This window comes from Anomalospiza imberbis, chromosome 5 (genome assembly GCF_031753505.1).
Source record: "Anomalospiza imberbis isolate Cuckoo-Finch-1a 21T00152 chromosome 5, ASM3175350v1, whole genome shotgun sequence".
NCBI classification, from domain to species: Eukaryota; Metazoa; Chordata; class Aves; order Passeriformes; family Viduidae; genus Anomalospiza; species Anomalospiza imberbis.
The window spans coordinates 64,442,630-64,465,896 of NC_089685.1; the positions used below are offsets into that span (position 1 = coordinate 64,442,630).

Sequence of the window (23,267 nt, forward strand, 5' to 3'; positions counted from 1 at the left end):
TTATGTCAGGCCTGACTCTGCTGGCCAAAGAGAGGTTTCTTCTGTTTTACAGCATAGTTTTGTCTTCTGTTTTTTAGCCAGAGAAAGTGGAAGTGTTGAACTGGAAACCATTTACCGTGGCAGACGAAGGAACTGACAACCCTGCCTTTAGCCACATTGAAATGGATGTTGCAAGTGACAAGAGCAAAGTCAATGGTCTTCACATATGACACAAGGCCATGTCAGCCCATGAGGACAGTTTTGCTCATGTCAAGCGCTGTTGACATTCCTGCTCTGGGTCAGTTACCAGCTCTGCTGGGGTCATGGGCAGGCATCTGCTGAGCTTTGTGGCATTATCTCCTTTGCATGACCTTGAGATTAGTCAAGAAAGGAATCAGGTTTTTCTTGCACTTCCTCACTCTCTCTGGTTCTTGGTGACAGAGCCTAAAGCAATGTTTCTATGTGAAATATTTGCTTGATATTTTTGAGCCTCCTGGAAAATATCTACTTTTAATCTCATGTCACCCTCAGAGTGAATTTTTTATTTGGGAAAAGTACTGTTCGCCCAGATATGGCTGTTTTTCTGTCTTGTTTTTGTTTTTTCTTTTTTCTTTTAAGGTATTGAAAGTATGAAGAGATTAGGGTGTGGGATCTTATCAGATTGCAAGAAATAGTGGGTCATTTTTTTTGTATAGGAGGTATATTTAGAGCTATCTTGGTCCTCTGTAGAACTGATTCTAAGAGCCTATTTATTTTGCTGGTTTTGTCATCTGTGTTTTTTTTAACCCACTTGTTTCTTGGCTACCTGCACCTTCTCCTCCGTGCTCACTGCTGGGAGCTGCAAGAGTGACTTTGGTGGTGGTAGAGGCAAGAGTCAGTATGGTCTTTCCCTTCATGCCCTATCTCCCTGGTCTCCTCTGTCTTTCCCTTACAGAGCTGGTCCTCATGAAGGAAATAATCTATTTACACTTTTTATTCAGTGCCATAGACACAACCACAGCAGCCTTCTGCTGCATGCCCAGCTTGCTGGCCTAGGATTGTTCTTGCACTGGGCTGGGCACAGTGCAGCAGAAATGTTAATAAAGAACATTCCCTTTTACCTATACTGGACAAGAGTGAAGGCTGCATCTGCATTTGCCACAGCAGTACTCTCCAGAGCTATGAGCTGAAACTTTCTTAGTCCTTTATGTTCTTGCAGTCCTTGTTTTCACTCTGGGGATTCATGTTCCACGTTGGTTCAGATCAGGCAAGTGCATACTGTGTTTTGGCAGGTGTGCAGAGCCCCCTGCACAATTCTCCGGGGTGGAGAAGGGATCACAGAGGATGTCATATGGTGAAGGCTTCTGCAGGGCTGCAGGGCTTATGGAATGGCCTATCCTCTGGTGGGGCTGCCAAGGGAAGGTTAACAGCCCACCCACATGAGACGATGCCCTGTGCTGGTGTTTTGGGAGGGTGAAAACCCCCATTGCTTTCTTCTCCTGCTTGCTTTTGGGTACAGTGGGGAACAGACTGACCCACTGTATTGTTTTTGTGCTTCAGACTTTTACTATGGCTATACAGGAGTTTTAAAAACTCTTCTATAGCAGCAAAATTAAGTTGGAAAATTAAAGCCATTGCAGGAAAGCTGAGCTTTGATGCTTAGAAGGCAGTCATGCTTAGGAATCAAGTGAAAAACTGACTGCATGCCTTAAACGCTTTCTAAAAATTATACTGCATTTGTGCCAAGCACTGAGCTGCTGTAACTTGGAAAATGACCTTGACTGGGGCCCTGTAGCATCTAAATCAATTTTTTCTGTGCCCTTGTGACTGAGGGCACTTGATGATCTACTGCATAAGATGAACTGTTAGGATCAGAAAACGAAGGTGAAAAAATGGGCTCCAGGGACCAGACCAGGAGAAGAGGCCAGCCAGACATGCTGTGGGTGCCACCAAGGCCATGACTCCATTGGCTGACTCAGTGCAAAACTATGTGGTGATGGAGGCAGGTTGCCCCCATGCCTCCTGAAGCATTTTTTTTTTTCATTATCCAGTGCAGAGTTTCAGGCCAGTCCATTTTCTCACTCCTCTGCTGTAGCTCCAAGTTCAGGTCAGTGACTAAAACCTCTGTGTGGAAGGGCTGTGATCAGGTGGGATAGATCCCAAAAATTATGTCTTGTGTCCCTTTATTTGAGATCTGAGACAAACAATAGCATCCTGAATAAAGTCTTCTAGGATTCAGGACAGGAATATCTCTGTTTTGGGACTATGCAAGTTACTCTGAGACAATTAGCCCATTGACTGAATTAGCTGGCTATGCTTCTCAAGTCTCAGAAGATAAGTGCAGCTCATTCAACCTTGTGCCTTGTCTTCGTGACCAGAAACAGATACTGCATTCTGTGCTATGGAATACTTCTTCAGCCTTGGAATATAATAATTTATACTTACCTGGTACTTTCAGCCCACACATCTGAAACAGGGTAAGTACTGTTATCTCCATGCTGCTGCAGAGTGCTGAAGTGGACTGGTGTGCCTCTGTATACCTGTGCTTTGTGAGAGACAGTAAGCTGTAACAGAGAACAGAAGCCTGCAACAAGCACTTGATCTGTGTGTCTGCCAGTATGGCTACAGCCCTCCCAATCCAAATGCTGAATTCCCATCTGAATGTGCTTCTCCAGAGGGTGACTGGTCACTGCTGTGTGAAACAGCATCACCATGTCCTTTCTGCATCACTCTGTGCTGAAATTACTGTGCTGTAGTTGATTCTGCCTTAGATCATCTGTAATTTCTACCCGTTTTGTTCATGAAGACTAATCTTCCTGGCTATCATACTTTTAAAAAATATAGTTTTCTTCTCCATGGTTTGAATTCACTTAGTTGTTTAAAACAGAGGAAATGGGTAAATTACCATCTTACCTCCCCTTTATTGTTGAAGTCATTATTTAATCACTGAGCAGTCATTTAACTTGAATTTTGGTATGAAGTAAAATTTTGGGCCAGGTGATATTTATTGGTCCACAATAAAAACTCAGCAAGATGAGTTTTCACTGGGAAGTATATCTTGCTATAAGCGGTTTAGAGACAAACACACTTACACTTTGCAGGTGACCTAAGCAGCTACCCCATTTCTTGCTATCTAACCTCCCATGACTGCTGCAGAGCTATAAAGTGACTCTTTTGGCTTTATTTTTTCCTATATTCTTCTTAATTGGCATCATTAATTAAAACAATTAATTGATTTTCAATAATATTTTCTCTGGGAAAATATACTGTCCTCTGCTAGCTGAACTCTAAGCCAGGGCCTTCCTTGTCTGTGTAAAAGCAAGATAATTCTTGGAGTTTCCACTATACTCCTGCACCCTGATCCTTCATCTCTCCCAGCTAAAAGCTCACCTGATAAAGAAATGTGGGATGCTCAAAACTGATTCATTTCACAGGAGTGGGAGCACTCTGCAGTGTCCAAATTACATGCAGCATCTGGCAGGGTCATGAGACAAAACAATTAGGAACGTGTTTAAATAAAAATATTAAAAAACCCCAACCATAAAACCACAACAGTTACAATATTTGACTATGTGAATACACGAAAGAACCACAGAGAAAATAGTGATAGATTTTGTCTGTTTTTGGTCTGCATTTAAATTTTACTTCTATCTGACTGGTCAGTTTGCTTGCTGAACAAATAAGGTAAACAAAAGAAACTCATGAATGACTAGCAGTAAATACTTCATATGCATAATTTATTTTTAAAGTTTATTACATCACATTATACAAGCATTAAACATGGCTTTATGTTGATGATTTTTTTAAGTGTGAAAACTTGACATTCTTCTCCATAGAATTTTTCTATTTACAAATAAACAATCTCTCTATATACTTTATATATATATATATATATATATAATATATATGGTCAATAATGTAACTCCCCTCAGAAAGATTTAAAATAAAAAAGAACTGATTTGTAAACACGTTTTCTGTTGTAGTATTTGGTGGCTTGAATGTAGATGATGTTCTATTCCTAGATTTTTCTTTTGTCAGAGTATCCATGTTGTTAATTTACATTTTTTATTCTAAGATCTGTAAAACCAGCATGGGACAGAATGCAAAAAACTTAGCAAACGGGCTGAAAAACAGTCCCAATATACATTTTTTCCTTGGTTTTAAAAACTGGCATGTAACTGCTCATGAAGTACATGCTGCTGTCAAGAATGGCCTATGGAGAACAATCCTATGCTGACTGCAAAATGATTTCACAGTAACTCCTCTGATGTGTGCTGTCCTGCTTGCTATGTAAAATGTCTGTGCCATGCATTGAGGTTGCAGTTTTTTCTCATTCCCTTGAAGGTAGTGCTCTTGTGGAGCTGGAATAAGTAAACAACATACAGGACTGTCACATGGAGATTTAAACAAAACCCATCATCACATCAAGAAGAGAATGGCATAAATTAGTTCTCTAGAGACTATTAAAATTCCATTTATTATTATACTAGGATTCGTATTTTATTTTTCTAGTAAATAAAAAGGGGACATCTTTCCTGAGTGTTCTGCTATGTAGCTCTGAAGGACTCCAGGGAAATCTGTTCATCAGACCAGCAGCAGACAAACCTCGATGGGTTGGCTGGTCAAACTGAAGTGACAGAGATGTACTCAGGGTCTGCCAGGGAGGTCAGAGCCCCTTGCAGCATCATACTCAGCACAAGCTTGGCAAGCAGCCAACCTATGGTCTCGTTTAGAGCAGAGCGGGACGTATCTTCTAGTAAAGTGTTGTCAGGAAAATTAATCATAATGCAGCTATCTTAAAAACTACTCTCAAAAGCAATTATTATCTATTGCATTTCTGCTACACATTATTTGTTTTGGCACATTTTATTGCAGTGGTTTCTCTGGAGTGGAAGTCAGTTTATATTCTACTGTGTTTCAGCTCAGTTCTTGAAGTTACTGAGATCTAAATTGATAAAGCTGCATCTTACTGCAGGGATTTGCAAAGGTCCATTCTGCTGTTATGGGTGACACTGATTTTATGCATGGCTCATGTCTCACTTTACTACTTAGTTTCTAAGCTCTGCTCATCTGTTGGTTTAGACATTAAACAGTGGGTATCCAAAAGAATCCAATTATTAATGAGAATTTGGTCTGAATATGATTTTGCACAGCGATCCTGCCCCAAAATTCCCAGGCTGCAACTGTAGGTGGTGGGTGGTAAATATTAACCCATCTGGCATGTGTGTATTGGAGGTCAACACTGCCTGATCCCCACCCGCTATTTACAGAGACAGAAATGCACCTATTTCCCCACTGTCCTGTGGGCTGTGTCCACAGCTGCTGTGAGCAGAAGCAAAGATGAATAAATTCACTTCCCCATTAGTCAGGAATTTACCCCACAATCACTAGTTGTGGTCCCCACTCAGTTTGGCACCGAGCCAACACTGAACAGACTAATCCTGAAATTCCTTCGGTGTTTATGATGTCTTGTGGGACTTTCAGGCTTGGACCAGGAGCAGCTGATAAAAGGGAGCTGCTATATCATTTTTACTCTTCAGGTAGGATGGTGGATTGCTACTGGGGGAGGTTCCTTGTTTTTTGTGTAGGCAGGCAGTGGCTATAGAGAGGAGGTGCTCACATTTTCTTTCATCCCTCTCCTTCCTCAAGTCATATTGCCTTTCATCAAAGCTCCCCCATCTCATGCAAATAGCACAGTTCTCCTTTGCAGTGGAAAAAAGTTAATAGATCTAATTCGGTGATATTTGTCTTGGTGGAAATGGTCCTGTTGTCATGTGGAACTTGAGGTATCCATCCATAGGATCTTGCATTGTGTGGTCAGTCCAGAAGGACAAACTCTGCTCCTTCTATCAAATTACTTCTAGAATAACTTTTAGAAACTGATTGAAGAGCTTTCAAAATACTCAGTACTTTGATTCATGTTGCTCCATCCAACACCTAGGATGTCTTCAAAGCTACAAGTGCACTCTTTTTGGGTGATAGTCTGGAAATTTTTAATTTCTAAATTAAATTAGAAATTTTAAATTTCTCAATACTAAGGAATTTTCTAAAGGATATTGACAGTGGCTTATTTTGCCCAAGTCTAATTTGCAGCCTGTGTAGAATGGTTCTGCATTAAGGATTTCAAGCTGTTTCATACTATAGTCTGTTATTTTGTTTTTTTCCCTCCACCCCTTCATAGATAATGGAATGATGAATACAGAAAGTGCTACAAGTGTAGATCTTCTGGATGACTGTGTTTTATTCTGCTGACCTTCTTCATCTGTCTTTTTTTTGTTTGTTTGTTTTACTTAGGCAGATAGGTCTTTAAGACACTGTCTGACATCTGTTATGTGTGTAAGTACACCCTAATTCCTGACTAGGCCTCAATGTGATCTGGCAACACAAATACATGGGCAGTTCTGGGCAAGATGCCCTAACCTGATTTGATTCCTTCAGACACCAGACAGTCCTATAGCTGAAAAGGCACTGTTCAAAACTTTAACCTGTATTACCAACTTTTCACAGTGTAATTTCCAAATAAATGACCCTACAGCTAGATACCTCTGGCCACATTTAGATGCTTGGCTATCTGTCTGCACTTCTGATGCCTACATTTTTCATTGTTTGACCAGCCGATCAGACTCATGATCATGCATCTCCTTCTAGATAATACTTCAGTATTGTTGAGCAATGGAAATGATCCACCTACGTGACCTTAACTGGTGGCAAATGCAAACTGACGCAGTTGGGTCCACTGTGGAAGAGAGCAATGCTGCCATGCACGTGCTGCAGGTGGTGCACACACACAGACAAACACTGCCACGTTGCCAAGGCGCAGTCACTGTTTATGAAGTAGCAACTTCATGAGAATGAGCCATAAGATCACCAAGTTCTGTAAAGCACTGGAAGTTTTGTAACTGCTTTGAAGTTCATGGCCTGAAATTTTAGTCAGGGTTTGGGAGCTTCCTGGCAAGAGTGCAGAGACTTAGTATTGATCTGATGTGCTCATGTTGACATCAGCTCTAGAGAAGACTAAGCCTTGGAAACACCTCTAATTTCAAAAGGCTTACGACAAAATCCACCCTATTGAAGAGGGGCACACATGTGCTAAATGCACACAACATTACTGACTATTCTTTTCAATGCACTCTCTGCTGTAGAAAACCAGGATTTTTTTTATAAACAAGAGTTCTTATCTTCTTTTAAGCAAATGGTCTTCTTTTAAGCAGTTTATTCTTCATCCTGTCATGGCCACTCATTGTGATAAGATTTTCCATTCTTTTTCCTTTCCTTCCGCTCTTTTTGCAGACGTTCTAGCTCAGCTTCATACATCATTTCCTGAATCAGGTACTTTTCTCTCCTCATTCGATCTCTCAGATCTTTTGGAAGATCTGGAATTAAGTAGGAGATCAGATGCTTTATGCAAAAGACAAGGTGCTGTGAACACAAAAAAAGGAAAGAAAAATGTAAAACCTCAGGAAGAAAACAAGTACTTTTTGTATCTTCTGAAAACAATATCTTTCCGATACGCAGACAGATGCTGTGTTTAAACTAAACCCATTACTAAATTTTAAGAAAAAAAAACATGAAGTTTTTTCCCCCCAAGAACTCCAGTCAAAGACAGTGGAGTGTGGGTCACAGCAGAAATTATGAGCAGGTGGGTTAAAATAAAGCCTCAAAACTGTTCTATGACCTGTGTGTTCAATGACCCAGAGGTCATGATGTGTTGTAAGGTTGTTTGGACAGAGCCTGGTATTAGAACTGGTATTAGTTTCTGCTCTGCAGGAAGAGGAGGCTTAAATGATGGAGCACTTTCCTGTTGCCATAAACATTTACATCAAAATTTGAAGTAGTGTATCTATACAAAAGCAGTAATGTATCTATACAAAACAAAACCTAAACATTTTTTCTTACACTGTGTCTCTTATCCAAAGACATATTCCTGTTTACCAAACACCACAATTAAATACAAGTTGACTGATCCTTTGTCCCTCCTATTTTAGGCATGACCCAGCAAAACTTGAGTTTGATGCCTGAGGATTACAGGAGTGTCCTTTTCTGTTTGATCAAAAATGCTGCTTGTAGATTTATTCACTTCACTTAAGAGGAGGAACAGATAAACAGAAAATATCCTCCATCTCAGAAAGGACACATATTCTAGATTGGAAAAATAAAGGTATTTCTTCCTCTCCAAGCAGAACCCTTCTTTTGAAAGCTACTGAAAAGAGAATGTAAAATGTTTTCCCGTGTATTCTTCCCTCATGATAAATAAACTCACAATACTTTAATTGCTGGGAGTTTTTTTGCTAAACCTAAAAAGAGAAAAAAAAACCTCTTCTGTCAGTTTAGCCTGGACAAAGAATTCCTTTTGCAGTGATAGGAAGTACTTTTGTTTGTTTTCAAAGGAGGTTAAGTTATCCAAAACAAACCACACTCAAAGTGCCAAAAAGGGGCCTGAGCCTAGGCAGCTACTTAATTTATGAGAAAACCTACCTTGAATCCCCTATCTCTTTGTGCAATCTTTATTGTAAGCACTGCAGCAATCACAATACAACCATTTGATTTTCAAATAAAAAGGTCATGGTTTCTGCTGCAATTACCTTTTTGATTTCATAGATATAGTTAAGTTATAGTTATAATTTTATAGTTATAGTTTGCAGTGTCCATAAGCAGAGTGGCTCATGTTGAGGGAGGCAGATATGAGCCAGCCTATGGCTTTGGTTGAGACAAAGCAAAGTCAACTCAGATGTGCCTGGTAACAGGGAGACACTAAAAGTTATTCCACAGCTGGTCACAAATTCAGTTGGACACTGAGACTTGAACAAGGCTCATTTTTCTTGCCTCACTTCTCTTTGTGCCTACGCTGGCCTGCCTTTATGTCAAGTGTGTATCAAGAGGCCAGACTCTCTTCAGTCTTTAAAATTCTTAGGCTGACCTTCCAAGACCATTCTTGTAGTCCTTTTTGGACTTGCATACCCTGACTTTCAGTACTGACTGCTCATGAAACTAGAAGAGATTAAGCCCAGCCAGCATCTATCAAATCTTTCTCTTTTTCTTTTCCTTAATATTTCCCTGAGTGTGGAACAGATGATGGAAGAAATTATCTCCTTGGAAACCAACTGCTAATAAGTTACTCAATGTAAAGGAAGAAGAGAGCCCAACCTGCAGTGCCATATTCCTTCACCAGGGAAGGTCTGAAAATTGCAGTCATGGGGAATTTGCTGAAGTCTTTGGGCTTCTGCTGAGCCATAAAGAAAAAGAATAGAAATAATAATCTAGAAAATGCATCTTCTCCACCTTTGCTCTAACACAAATCCTTCTGTTGCGTTACCCAAAGAGGTGTGTTGAAAGCTCAGTTCAGAATGAATTTACACTCTTCTGTGAGCCAGAATGCAATATGTGCTCATGAACATTACACCATATGCCAGTACGGTGACTACAGTTTCCATATCTGTGTTGAATGCCCTGTTGCTGTGATTTCAGAGCAGAGGACTGAGTAAAGAGTTTTTTAAAATCATATGCTCCTTCTTTGTTTTCTTCACAGTGTAAAAGGCATTTCAAACTTCTTGTGCTGGAGAGATGTTGGATTCTGGTGGGGATATTCAGGCACTAAGAGCTGTTTTTTTTTTTTTTTTTTTTTTTTTTTTTTTTTTTTTTTTTTTGTTTTTGTTTTTTTTTTGTTTTTTTTTTGGTATATCATCTCATCCTATTTTCTACCCTTCTGGCTCTCTTTCTCAAAGTCAGCATGGGAATACCAGTCATGTGAAGTTGGTGTTATCTCCTTTGGTTTGCCTTAAAGACATCTGTGATACTGACAGTAAATACTAATATTATGAACATAGACAAAGATATTGAATCCTTTTCATTGTCATCATCTTTGTGATGCCAACCAGTCTGGAGGAATGAAGGTCATTAAAAAAAAACAAACAAGAAAAAAAGCTAGATGAGTAAATACTGTAACTTTAATTATCATTTTTTCTCAGTTTCCCAGATTTAATATTTTCTTCTCATGTTCCATCACCCCTATTCTCACACAACAGTCAGCATATGGCTTCCCAACCTAGAAAAGTTACCAAAAAAGTAAATAAAAGCTTCATTTATTTCCCCCTCTTTGCAAATCACTGCTACAATTTTCTGTGTTATATTCCCTTTTGTATAAGACTACATGCCTGTGGCTGTTCAGAAAACAAAGCTGAGAATACAAAGCAGAATATAAGTAGAAGAAACTAAGACAAAAAACATCTTAACAGCTGCCATCATAGATCAGCCCAATGCAAAGGTTCAGAAGGAAATTTGTATTTTTTTTGGTTTTGTTCTGCCACCTGAATGGTCACTGACCTCAAACACAATAATGAAGGCCAAGCGCGCTGCTAAGACGTGCCAGAACTGCAACGTGTAACCGTAGGGCACTGGGGAGTGCGGAGGGTCTCGGTAGTCCCTGTACCTGAAAGACAAGCACAGTGTGAGTTAACAAGCTCTGCACTGCTGCTTGGGCAAAGGCGAAACCAAAACTTGTCTTCTCTTCATCACTGCATTCTCTGCACCAAAAATGAGCTCAGTCCGAACTGCACAGGTTACCCTAATGCTGCTTGCTTCTAAGTCTGGGCCTGTGCCAGTGTTTGATTTCAGGTCAGGTGCCTGCTTTTGGAGCAAGTGTGCTGATCACCTCCACTTACCACGCTTTTCTTCATGAAAATGGACTGACTTTCAGATGAAACCTACCAGTAAGAGGCACTCCAGGAGTTCTAACAGAAATTGGGTACAAAGGACCCAAACCACTGTCTGAAGAAAACCCCTGAAACAAATACACAGGATGGGAGGTGCTTTGACCCTACAGCATCTCCCTTGGCAGCACGACATGTACTTTTCAGGCAACTCCTCAGAACCTGGAGAAGGGTGGGATGCTCTGCTCTTTTAAGGGACACTTTATTCCCTTTATTCAAGGACTTTTGAAACCCATAAATGTCCCCAGGTTTGTCAGTCTGATAGTTCTCCCAAAATCCATATAAAAATGCCCCATGGACCCCACCTGGCCCTTGATCAATTAGTTGGCCATCCCTGGGGTAAAACATGACTCATCCTGACTTCAGAAGAGCCAGCACTGCACCTCTTGGTATATCAAGAGGTGAGGACCACGTGAGAAAGTCATCTAGTGTCTTTTCTCACAGTGTTATTTGGAAGACTTTAGGTCTCCAAAATTTAATTGTAGATGTCTATTGGGAAAGTTCCATCCAGGAATACTCCAAGATTGTATTTACAAACCATGAATCTATTTAAATCACATATTCTGGAGTCCATTTTTACTAGCAGTTTGTTAATTCTAAAATAGAACTGTGGAAACCTTATTTAAAAGTAGTGTAAAAATTGTTTGCTTCTTCATCTGTTTCCTAGATGGGACAGAAAACCCACTGCAAAAAAATATTGAAAATACCATAGTAAATAATACAGGCTGATCACTAAGTTAGTTTTAAGAAAGTAATGAAAATGCAGATGAATAAAAGAAACAAACATTATTTAATCTCTATGATAATCTGTATTTCTCCATGAAGCTTCACCTTAGGTTGCAGAGGATGCTATATAAACTGAAATAAACTGTCTTGACATCTTAGTCAGCATCAAATCTCTCAGAAATTGCAGTATTTCTAAAATAAGTTCTAAAAACGGAGAATATATTTCCTTGTGCAAGTAGCATTCTGACTTCATAGTTTAGGAAATTTTATAATATCCTAAGCATCCCAAAAAGATAAATCCTTGGACCAAGTCCCAGTAGAGTACCTATTTTCTTTTTTTTTACTAGCTAGAAATCCATTGTCACACATGAAAAAATGGGGAAACCTTTTATAAACAACCAGAATAGCACAGCACTATCTGTGTTCCAGGCCACTAGAAGTTAACTGGGACATTTTTTTCAGACAAACTGCCTTCCTGGAAAAATGCCTACACTATTACACAGTAGAACATAATATCTCCTTACCTGCCTATCAATATCTGCCTTGAAGTGCAATTAAAATGACTGATGCTTTAGCAGAATGCAGTTTGGTAAGAAGCTGATAAACTCAGATAAAGAATGTTAATTTTCTTTCAAGGGTAGATATACATAACAATTCAGTGTCTCCCAAAAGGACAGATATATCTTTTGGAGATTTATCACACCAAATTTAATAGTGTTCTGTTTAGGCGATATTGAGCAGGCAATTTTTTTTTTAATTGTGGGAATTCCATCATCAAATTTAAGGGGCAGCAACTTCATGCTAGAAGTTGGGGAAGAAAGGAATTGAAGGGAAGGAAGAGAATGGTCAGAATGACAAAAAATTATTAAATAATGCTATAGCAAATAATGTGAAATGGAATATTCTCACTGTGGTTCTGCTCCACAAGTGAATTCAGCTTTGGAATACTCTTTCTGCCAAAGAAGTTGCAACAGTCATAAATATCAGTTAGTTAAATGGAAGCACTGATGCCACTCCCTCCCCCCATTTATTATGCTATACCACTCAAAATTCTTCCTATTCATAAAAGCATCACAATATTGCAAGTATCACTGACTTTTGCTGTACCACAGCCCTTTGTGGTATCACAGAGTATCTTTTGTTCTTTAGGCACTCATAAAAGGATATTTTAATTCTTCACAGTGAAAAATATTTGGACTAAATATCTGCTAAAAGGCTACCTGGTCTCATGCTTGTAATGTAACATTGCAATAAAAAAATGGTAGCTGTATTTGTTTGGTAATTTTTGTTGGGACAATATTTAAGACCTTTTATATAGACCCTTGAGGTTTTTGGCCATTAAATTTGCTCAGGTGCAAATCTGCCATTACAGGCTTTTCTCAGACTGCAATTTCTCCAATCTTTTGTTGAGGACAAAGACGTGCAGATAATTAACTGCTCATCTTCCTTGGATTCAAACCACAAATATATGATTATTACTAATAATTACACCAGTAAGCAATGACATAAACATATTAACAATTCAACAATTTGGAAATGCTGGATTTGAGGTTTCGTAAAGACAGCTTATGACAGAGCCTTTTTATGTCTGTCAGACCTGTGAAATCCCTCAGTGTGGCCTCTCCTGTGCAATCTTGACTTCCTGTACATGTCCTGTGATATCATCTTATCACAATTGGGTCTCACTGGTACCTAAGCAGTCAGGCACCTATTACTGGCCCTTTGATACATATTTATCCATGATGATTGTGTCTGAGTCAAGCTATGACACCATAAAAACCCTGCAATAGGACACCCTCCAGATACCAGCTCTTTGGCTAATCTTTTATCTGAGGAAGGAATCATGCAGGTAACAGCCAAACAGTACCAGGAAGAGCATGAGCCTGAACAGCACAGTTAAAACTTTCCATTGTTAACTTCTAAAAATTAGTTTCAACTCCAGGTTTATTATGATGCTTCTCCATTTCAATGTCCTAAAGCAGAGAAGTATGTTGACCAGAAACTTACCTGCAATATTTTAATGGTGACCCAGAGAATTCACTTCCATTTGATGTTGGCTCTGAACGGTTTTCAAAGTCAGACACCAGAAATACTGATAAACTGGCATTAACATAGCCAACCATACACCTAGAGGGGACAAAATGCTGTCAGCAGGACACAGAAAGGTTTTTCCATTAACTGTTGTACCCAGGAGGATGTCCTTTGGGTTTCATAAAATCCAGAAGTACAATTTTGATGCTTATTAATATTTGAAAGGGATGTTGAGGCAATATAAAAGAAATACTAAAGTAGGTCAGATGAACAATAAAAGTGAAGCAATGGTAGATTTCTATGGGAGAAGGAATGGTGAAGATTAGGACTGGTTACTTTTGAAAAGTCACCTAAATGGTGAACAATGGGGCAGAGAAAATAATGAGCAGTGTTAGGAAGATAATCAAAATATTCCCACTGTTACACTCATGGTACTAGCACAAAGGGAGACTAAATCAGATCAAAAGATAATACACTTAAAACAGCTTTTTAGAAAATGTCCATTTAATCAGAGGAACTCCATTCTAGAAGATCCCAGGGTGACTGAATACTGTGAGGAAAAATTTAGAGAACACTGAGTAGGAGAAGTGATGTCTGCCGTTGAAGGGCTGTGGGTGTCAGTAGAAGGCTCAAGTTTGGTGTTAGTAGAGCTGAGGAGATCTGGCCAAAATGTGTTGTGCTGTTCATGCTGCACTAACTGCATGCAAACACAGGTAAGTGTAGGCACACAACTCATCTTGGTGCAGAGTATAATGCACTGCAAGGGTTGGGGGGTTTTGGTTTTGGGTTGGGTTTTTCTAAATATGGACGTTATAGTCTCTGAGAAATTATATTCAAACACCATCTGGTTTTGTCTCCATACTGATTACATTTGGAACTTAATTTAATTCCAGTGTTTTTCTAGTATCATTGTGTGTCATGTGGATCTAATACCTACAGACATTTTTTGAAAGAAAAGAATACCTCTTTCTTTAACCTATTCAATAACAGTTAGTCTTCACACCTTAATTTGAGAAAACTCACTATTCCTGTGGATTTTTTAATACCTTCCTGCTTTTGTAACAGTACTTACTAATAACATTATTCAGAATGCTGACATAAACAGCAGGTTAGCTCCTTCAAAATATTACTACCTGATGGCTTCATCTAGAAATTCACTCAAAAAAGCAGTAGAAGTGTGAAAACATTGTACTAGAGGTTTGTGAAAAGAAGATGAGCCAAATGGTGAGCCAAACCACTTCCCCTGTGCAGAACTAGATTCAAAGCCACTGAGTCATATTTGAGTCTTAAGAGAAATATTTCTAAAGGTGTTGTTTTTTCATCCACAGTGGTCCTGAGAAAATCCTTCCTTATGCTTTCCTTAGCAATGGGTTGCTTACAGTGCTACAATATCCTGTAGATCTTTACAATGGCACAAGCAGAGGCACATGCTCAGGAACAACTGGCACCAGACCACTTTGCCCCAGAAGGGATTTTAACTCTTCATGAAAGCAAACAGAACATCCTCCCTAGCCCCAGCTAAAATGCCCAAATCCTTGCAGGACAGAAGTTAGTAGATCTGCTAATTGGGAGCTGCTGCACCAGATGCCCTTCTTCCCTCAGTATGATTAAATGAATTGACATGCTGTCAGAACCCAGAATGTCCCTTGGACACTCTTGGATGTTCCGGGCCCAGGTCAGAAGCATTTGAGACCCTGGAATGCAGCCACAGACCCCTGCGGCTTTGAACCTGATCCATGGAACAATTTACCAACCTTGCAGGAAGAACAAGAAATCACAAAAGTTTAGATATTATAGTAGAAGTAGTCACAAAGTGAAAGGAAGAATTTTTGAGTGCTGTACAGGGGGGTTTTAGGCCTTGTACAGAGGGGTCTGAGTTTTGTACATGGGGGTCAGAAGTTCTAAGATGGAGGGACTTGGGTGTGCCCTGTCCTTTTTTCCTTCTTCTTCCTAACCTCCATGTTCTTGGTGATGTTGGCACTCACAGATTGGTTTGGAGTAGAAAGTCACTGTTCAATATAGGTGATGGGCATTGGGGAAAAACTATAAACATCCAATACGCAATGTATGATATAAAAGATGGCACCAGCCCCCTGGGTGTCGGAGTGTGCCCTTGCCTGACTGCTGAACGGACCGCAGCAGCTCAGGGAGAAATCTTTTAGATAACACACAATAAACTACCTTGAGACCGGACAACTGAAGACTACTGAGTCTTTCTTTGAAGGCACGGGTTGGATGTGAGAATTTTCCACCTTCCCAGGCTCACCCCAACCGGGGGGTGAGTTCCGGCAACATGCAAAAGATGTCAAAAAGGCAGCAACAGATGAACTCACTTTCTGCAGCATGGAGTAAAAAAACCAATCTGCCATATGTCCAATAGCAGAATGCAAGCTCTCTGTCTCTGTCTACTGTTTAGCCTGGGTTTCTTTGAACAGCAGGGTTCCTTGCTAATGGCACTGCCAGAGTATTTGCAAACTGTGTCTGTGTCTGGCTGGATTCAGTGACCTTCCTGGAGCCCAGCAGTTGAGATTTCACAAGTGGCCGGGCAGTAACTATCTCATGCTTGCTGGTAGTGTGCACATACTAATATAATCTCAGTGTTTAGCAACACTGAAAGAAAATCCACTTAGGCAGCAGGGATTCAGATCACAAACGTCTCCTGGAAGATTTAATCTAAGAACTTTAGTTTTAGAAGAAAAAGAAATTGCTTTTCTCTGCAAGTATATATTGATGTATTCATTGGAAATTTCTTCCTCTTGCTAGACACTACTTTTTAAAGTAATACATGCTTAATATTACATCAGGAAAAAAAACCCAGTGTACAAGTTTAAGATGCTCAACAAATTCTTTACTGATTCATATCAGTATTGCTTCAGAAAAAAAAACAGGATTATATCCATGTACTACCAGCTGGGAAGTACAGCTTGGGCAGCATCCACACACAAAATCTCTAAAATAGCTCTGCCATGTTTGCCTTGAAGTAACCTCATGGATCACAGTCACTCAGCAACCCATTCTGTGAATATGCAGAGCATCAGTACCTATGGCTGGTATCTGTTACCTAAACACAAACAATACATTTGGTTTAGTGGAATCAGAACATTCACAGACCGTAATACTGCATCTATTCAAGTAGTAAGTGATTTTCATGCACATCTGTTCCCCCCACCCCCCAAAAAAAGCCTTACTTTTGTCCTGCTTCTCCTTGGCCAGCACAAGGTCCATATTTGTAAGCGTAAACAAGGCGAGGGATGAAATCTGATGTCACTGCTATAACAAATGCATTTGTGATAACTGAAAGAATTCCAATGCCTTCCAGGATCCCATACCAGATGCCTGTTCAACAAGGACAGTATGTTTGCTCCAGGAAAAACAAGAACCAAAGTGCCTGAAATACTGCATGATCTGAAGTAGATTCCCCCACTGCACAAGGTGTTTTTATGTAGTTTTTACCCAAGAGTCACCAGTAAAAATTTTTACTGATGACTCTTGGATAAATAAAATAAGTCAAAAATAAAGTAAAAGTAAAAATAAATTTTCTTATTGAACAGCTCATCACTGTTCTCATCATTGTGAATCGCACCAAAGGAAGGTTAGACATAGCCATTGATTTAATGAGGCATTGAATTGACCCTGAAACTTTCCTAGAATGCAATTTATTTTGAGAAATCACATCTGAATCAACATGAAAAAAAAAAAGGTATTCTTCTGTGCTTCTATTAATTACATTATAGAACTGCTTTTTTTACAAATTATGTCTGTAGTGTATACCATGTACGGCTGTTGTCCAGGCTTGTGCCGGAACCCACAGATTCACACTGTTCTTATTCAAAGCTTTAATCAGACTTTAGGCACATGGTAGAATGTTCTAAGAGCACAAAGTCTGATCTTCTGCTATTTCTTGGTGTGGGCTAGGGATTTTTGCAACGCAGTTGGTTAGTGAGATTTCCTATTTACCCCTCTGAAAACACCAGAGATTCAGCACTGGGCAGATGAATTTGTTTTTGAGTTCTTCCTAAAGGTGCTGTGCTTTTGCATACTGCAAGGACAGAAGAGATTTGTAGTCAAAATAAGTTCAGAGATCCTTTGCAATAGTGTGTGGCTGAATGACCTCGGAGTTATGTGGACCTTGTGTTTAGCAATGCAGGTGTGACTCACTGAGAGCAAGTTGTCTGCTGGGATCCAGACCCACCCTGGGACCCGGTGGGCACGGCCCCTGAGTCACAGGGGAGCTGGTTTCGGCCAGGTAAATATAAAACATACAGGTTCCTTACAGAATGATGGCCACTTTAACTTGACTTTCAAGTTCAGAGGGACTTTCATCTGATCTGTCTGGTTATTATATTCAAGTTGAGCAGCAGCATGTGTTTGCACAGTGTATCTGCCACAACAAAGCACCTGCAGAGAACACTGATCACTTTACACCTTGGCTGTTAAGTCCCCCAGAAAATCACTGAAAGATTATAGACTATTAATTGCATAAATAGATTGGCATCAGATACTTGAAGTCTTTTGAACAATCAAGGGGTGAAAATGACTGAAAATACCTTAAATCTGCTCTTCCTTGAAGTGGTCAAAGCTTTGACAACTAACACATATATATATATATAAAACACCATACAAAGAGCTCACCTATATCTTTGGCTCTTGAAGCTAAAGGTCTTCTCCACTGAGTAACGAATTTGTAAGCATCAAGCCGAATTTCAATAATATTGTTTAGTAAGGCCAGAAGTGGTGCCAGTGGAAAAGCTGCCACAAAAATGGTTGTGAACCCAAACTGAAGAACTGGGGGGAAAAAAAGGAAATATCACAGAATAACTGTTAGGATCCAGCCCCAAGGTCTAAGATACCAAACAGTGTATGCAAATAAGCAGTATGTACAAAGTATACAGACACTCATTATTATGTCCTACTACATAATGGTCTAGTGGCAGTAGTACAGCAAGTCCTTGTCAAAAGTTAGAAGAAAGAATGAAAAGAGCCTGGAATGGTGGACAGCACCATCTAAATTTTGTAATTTGTAATGAAGTTCTGAAGTGAACAAGTGTGCAAGTGAACAAGTGAACAAACTGTGCTTTTAGAAATGGACATTTTTACTCCAGCATCAACTAGGATCTCTCAATACTTGCAAAGATTAGGGATGAATACATTCATTTAGTGATTCAGATGGGAAGCAGTTTGAAATTCTGTTTAAGTTTCTAGAGGTAAGTTTTCAGAGGATCAGATTTCCCATTAATTTGAAAAGAATTGTGTGAGGGAGAAAAGGAAAAAAACAATCATGACATATGCAGTTTAGTCACATAGGGCAAAAGTTCATGTTTTTTAAATTTTTTTTTGAGCAGTTATTCTCCTCTCTCCTCTGGATAGAGCAGTGCCTTTTGGTAGTAAGTAACTTTGTAAATGTGAGGTAGTAAATGAGGGAGGATTTTAAACATAAACAAGCATGCTGGTCTGTACCATGTACTTCAAAGTAAAAACACAAGACAATATTCTTTAGAAAATAACAGCTAAGTTCTTCAGAAATGTATGCAGTTAAAGAACTGGGCTCTGGTTTGGAAAACAAATCCAGAATGGGAAGTGTTTCATAGATGGGAGATTAGCAAAACATCAGCAGTGTGCTTAACTACATTGGTTTAGTTGTTAAAACCTTTCTCCCATTCCTCACCTGATCTGTGAGAATGAAAAACTTTTGCAGTCTCCTTAGCTTCATATAGTGACAATTAAAAGAATTCACCAGTCCACATCAATAAAAAAACAACAACATTAAAATATAGTGAAAGAGAGAGAACGAATGTTAGAGCCATACTCATTTCTAGGTATTCATCAAAGAGTCCATAAGCATTCATGGGCTGCAGATTATAGTCCTTTTCCCACTGTGGGAAGCTTGATTTTCCCTGTGTGCCGTACTCTTGCCGTAGTTTTCTCCTGGTCCACCAGTTTTGAATTAGCCTACATTTTAAATTAAATAAAAGAAACAATGTAAAGAATATGAATGGCTATTTATCAAAAAATTGGAAGAGGTTAAGTGGGCACAACATATCCTGCAAAATTAATTTCCCAATGTCCAGGAAAATAGAGCATTAGTAATTCATGTGGCCGATGACACAGCATAATAGGCATGAAAACAGATACAGCCGATGAGCTGTAATCCCAGCCTATATGTTGTTAAAATGGTGAAAGGATTTTGACATATTTTCATTATTTATTTACTTCTTTTTCTCTGCACAGAGTGCCAAATCGCTTAAGGGTTTGTTTATGTGGCAGAATGCAATGCTGCGTGGAGATACTGAGCTCAGTAAATAAGAGTGCTAATGCTGCTTGAGTCTTTCCTCTGTGTGTGACCTGGCATCTCTGCATGGCTCTACAGCGTGCAGGGTAACAGTCTCTGGGCAAGCCTGGAAGGAAAAGAAAACCCTGAATGGTGTCTGCAGCCAAACATTCAGAGGAGAAAGAGGCAGAAAGAAATGTCTGAACTACAGACAACTCATGGTGGCTGAGAGATGGATGGCTGACATAGGAGCTACCTCCACCTCAACAAGAGGTTCTAACGAAAACCGGCAAAAGTGGTAGGGAATGGAAAGAAAAGGATCAATACTGCTGCTACTGTTCCCTCCTGCCCATCCCAGCTGATCCCTGCAGCCCTAACAGCTGCAAAATACTGGCAAGCAGTACTAGGCCCAGGAAAGATGGAGAAATAGCAAACCCCTCTGAACTTTGCAAGGACAAACTTTCTGACAATGTCAGCTCTCTTAGATTTTCACACTTGCTAATTTCCCTTGATGACCATCCACACTCTCTAGCATCAACTACACTGATCAAATTAAGTCTATATTAATCATATAAAATACAGTCATTACATACTAATCAATAAGGAATAAACTAATAGGAAATGAGTAACTGCCAACCTTTTAGCTAGGGCACAGCTTCATGTTACCTTGAAGATCACAAGGGAACTTGTCTACATACCAGTCAGTACATTTTTCTATCTTTCAGAGTGCACGTGCCAGCAGTGCATTTTTTCCAGCTCGTATCTGCTCTTTCAGGCATCTTTTATCACCCAACAAAAATAGAATTTAGAACTTACTAGTATAGCTAAGAAATGATACATGTATTTTTCATGTAAGCAACATAGTGGTCACACAGTTATTTTTAAGGAGTTTTAGAACACAGAATAAAATTTAACAAAATCAAGTACTTGCCATGTAGTACTTATTTGTTAATATTTATTTTACACTTTCACTTTTGCAAACTGTGTCCAATGTGGAAAAAAGCCCCAAATATCATCTATATATCTGCAGTTCTGTATCCTTGGGGGAATTTTGTGCTGTAATGACTACTGCATCTTGTTTTTATTAACTGGCGATAAGGAAAACATAAACTTAGTATTCTGTGACCTACAGAAGAATAGGTATTATATTTACTTACGGGTATCCCAATTCCATGAAATTATTCCATGTCTGCTTTAACACCATTATAATACCCATTTGCATACAGAGATCAATAAGGCATCCACTAGGGTGGCACTACAAAAAAAAAAAAAAGAAATAAAATGTTAAATGGGAATTATACTGAGTTTTAAAGTATTTATTAAAGGCTATAAATGATAGTGGATCATTTACAAAAAAGAAATTAAGTGCATTCTCCTTATTTTTTAAAGAAGTGCAAACTCATGGGAGCAGATGACACTGTATCATACTGTCAGCATTTTAAGCTTATCACCTAATTCTCTGCAGAGGTCAGAGTCAGCTGAAACCAATGCAGTTTTCACAGCAGTGCTTCCAACGTGCTGAGCAACTGTGGGCAGGGCAGAGGCAAAGGCCACCGAGTTTCTCCATTGATTTCAATTGTTTTTGGGGAGGGTGACTGTGCATCAAGTCAAAGAATGAAGAGAAAATTCCTCCTGGCTGCACATAAACCAAACAGTTCATGCCTAGAGGACAGACCTGGAATTATTAATTGAGTACTATTTAACATCTATGACTGAGTAGACCATACAAAGCCGTTCTCTTCTCGAAGAACTAAAAAGCTCTCTCTGCTCAGCAACAATTCTTACTGTTTCTTGCTGAGTGCTTGCTTGCTTTAGCAGTAGCTCCAGACACTGAAGCTGTGGTGCTGCTTTTGGGAGAGATCGTCAGATAGTACAAATATAGGTATTTTTTTATCTGGTATTGGAACAAACAGAAAGGGATCAAAAGCTTTCTACCCTCAAACAGCATTTTGTGCAATTGGCTTTGCAGATCCAAACAGTGTAGTTCAAACTGTATTTTAAAATCTAGGGTATTACAGATAAGTCAAACAAATCACTGTCACAGAACTGGAATTATTTCTCTCTAATTTTTAGGGAGAAAAATTGGTTATGTCCTGGAATAAAATTAGATATTAATTTCTTATACATACTTCATTATCCAGGTCTCAGAACTTGGATCACTGCTGAGGTTTCTGCTGACCTAATTTAGCATCTCTTTGAATTAACAGGGTGACAGGATTGGGTTTTTTTGTTGTTTCTGGGTTTTTTTTCTGGTTTTTTTTTTTATTTTTTTTACTTCTCTGTCATGACAAAATCGTCATCCTTCTATTTTTTAGGAGTTAATCACATGAGTGAATATACCCTGAGAGAGGTGGGTGCAGTGTTAATGAAGTAGCAGCAATGTTACAATAACATCAATAATATGTAAACTGTGGTCTAAGCATGTCCATGGACACTGGACTAGTGTTACTAAATGTCTTAGAGTTGGCAAAATTCAGCAGGAGAAGAGAGGGGTATTGGACAGATATCTGGACATGGTATTCTAAAGCAGGTTAGTTCTAATAAGACCTAGCAGAGGTCAATAAAGTTAAGACTTTTTCATTATTAGACTCCTTTTTTATTATTATTAGACTCATTTTTTCTCTGAGAAAAGCTAAACAGGGACTACTAAGGGTAGCTTTCACCAGCAACTGACCCAACCTGTAACACCTCATTGTTGCACTTTCCTCACAAACCTGGTTCTCTTTTCCTTCTATCTCTTCTGCTGCAGAAAGATGAATTTCTTTCTCTGTTCTCCGATCCCTCTGTGAAATGAATCAGCCCACTGAATCAGCAGAAGACTAATTCAGCCAGAAAAAGGAAGCTTACTGCTGATACAAGGCTCCTCACAGGGCTGGACAAGTGAGAGCCAATGCAGAGGAGGACGAAGGAGCAAGCCTCAGGGGCAGGACTCAAAGGAAGACCAGAACTCTTTTCCTTTGACAGCAGCAAGTTTTTAGGTCAGCTCAGCCCCAGCCAGATTTTGGAGGGCTATTAAGCAAAATTCTGTCTGCCCATTTTTCAAGCCTTCTTTCCTTGAAGGGACAGAATTCTCTACAAAATTAAGATGGTTTTATTCAAATTCAAGTCCTTTTGTTTGTTTTGCTAATATTTGAATGGCCTTTATTAACCAAAATATTTATGTATCCAGATGTGTTTGAAAATTCAAACTGGCAGGCATTTTTCACTTACCATTTGTCATTTATCGGCAAAGTTGTTTCAATTATACATCTGTGAAGCAGGAAAGAAACCACGGGATTTCAGTGTGCACATAGCAGCACTGGAAAGTAAATGACTGGTCCAGAAACTGCTGCTGTTCATCTCCTATAACTGTCAAATGGGATTTGAATTCTGAATGTATTTATTTAAAAAATAAACAAAATTGAATTGGTCCTTGAGTAACTTGCAAAGCCAAACTCTCATTGCTTTTCATACTAATTTGAATTTATAGACATGATACATTATGCCAGTAGCTTGTTTAGGAAGTTTGTTTAGTTGTTTTGGTCAAATTTCACATACATTTTATGTGTCTGGATTTTTAATTCATTACTTTATTATTT

The 23,267-nt window shown here is 39.1% G+C and overlaps 2 protein-coding genes across 5 annotated transcripts in view; one reads left to right on the plus strand and one right to left on the minus strand.

Moving 5' to 3' along the window:
- The window catches only part of SLC5A8 (solute carrier family 5 member 8), a 29,874-nt gene extending 25,941 nt beyond the window's left edge, over nt 1-3,933 (plus strand). The window contains exon 15 of the mRNA XM_068191613.1: nt 78-3,933. Within this exon, the coding sequence (XP_068047714.1) occupies nt 78-209 (132 nt within the window). The 3' untranslated portion in view covers nt 210-3,933. The remainder of the gene's footprint in view (nt 1-77) is intronic.
- ANO4 (anoctamin 4) overlaps nt 3,675-23,267 on the minus strand; it is a 199,291-nt gene continuing 179,698 nt past the window's right edge. For all 4 annotated transcript variants that reach the window (XM_068191610.1, XM_068191609.1, XM_068191611.1 and 1 more), the window contains 7 exons: nt 20,847-20,944; nt 19,228-19,370; nt 18,054-18,206; nt 16,610-16,757; nt 13,398-13,517; nt 10,279-10,384; nt 3,675-7,377 (listed from right to left, as the gene is read on the minus strand). In XM_068191610.1, the coding sequence (XP_068047711.1) occupies nt 7,186-7,377; nt 10,279-10,384; nt 13,398-13,517; nt 16,610-16,757; nt 18,054-18,206; nt 19,228-19,370; nt 20,847-20,944 (960 nt within the window). In that variant the 3' untranslated portion in view covers nt 3,675-7,185. The remainder of the gene's footprint in view (nt 7,378-10,278; nt 10,385-13,397; nt 13,518-16,609; nt 16,758-18,053; nt 18,207-19,227; nt 19,371-20,846; nt 20,945-23,267) is intronic.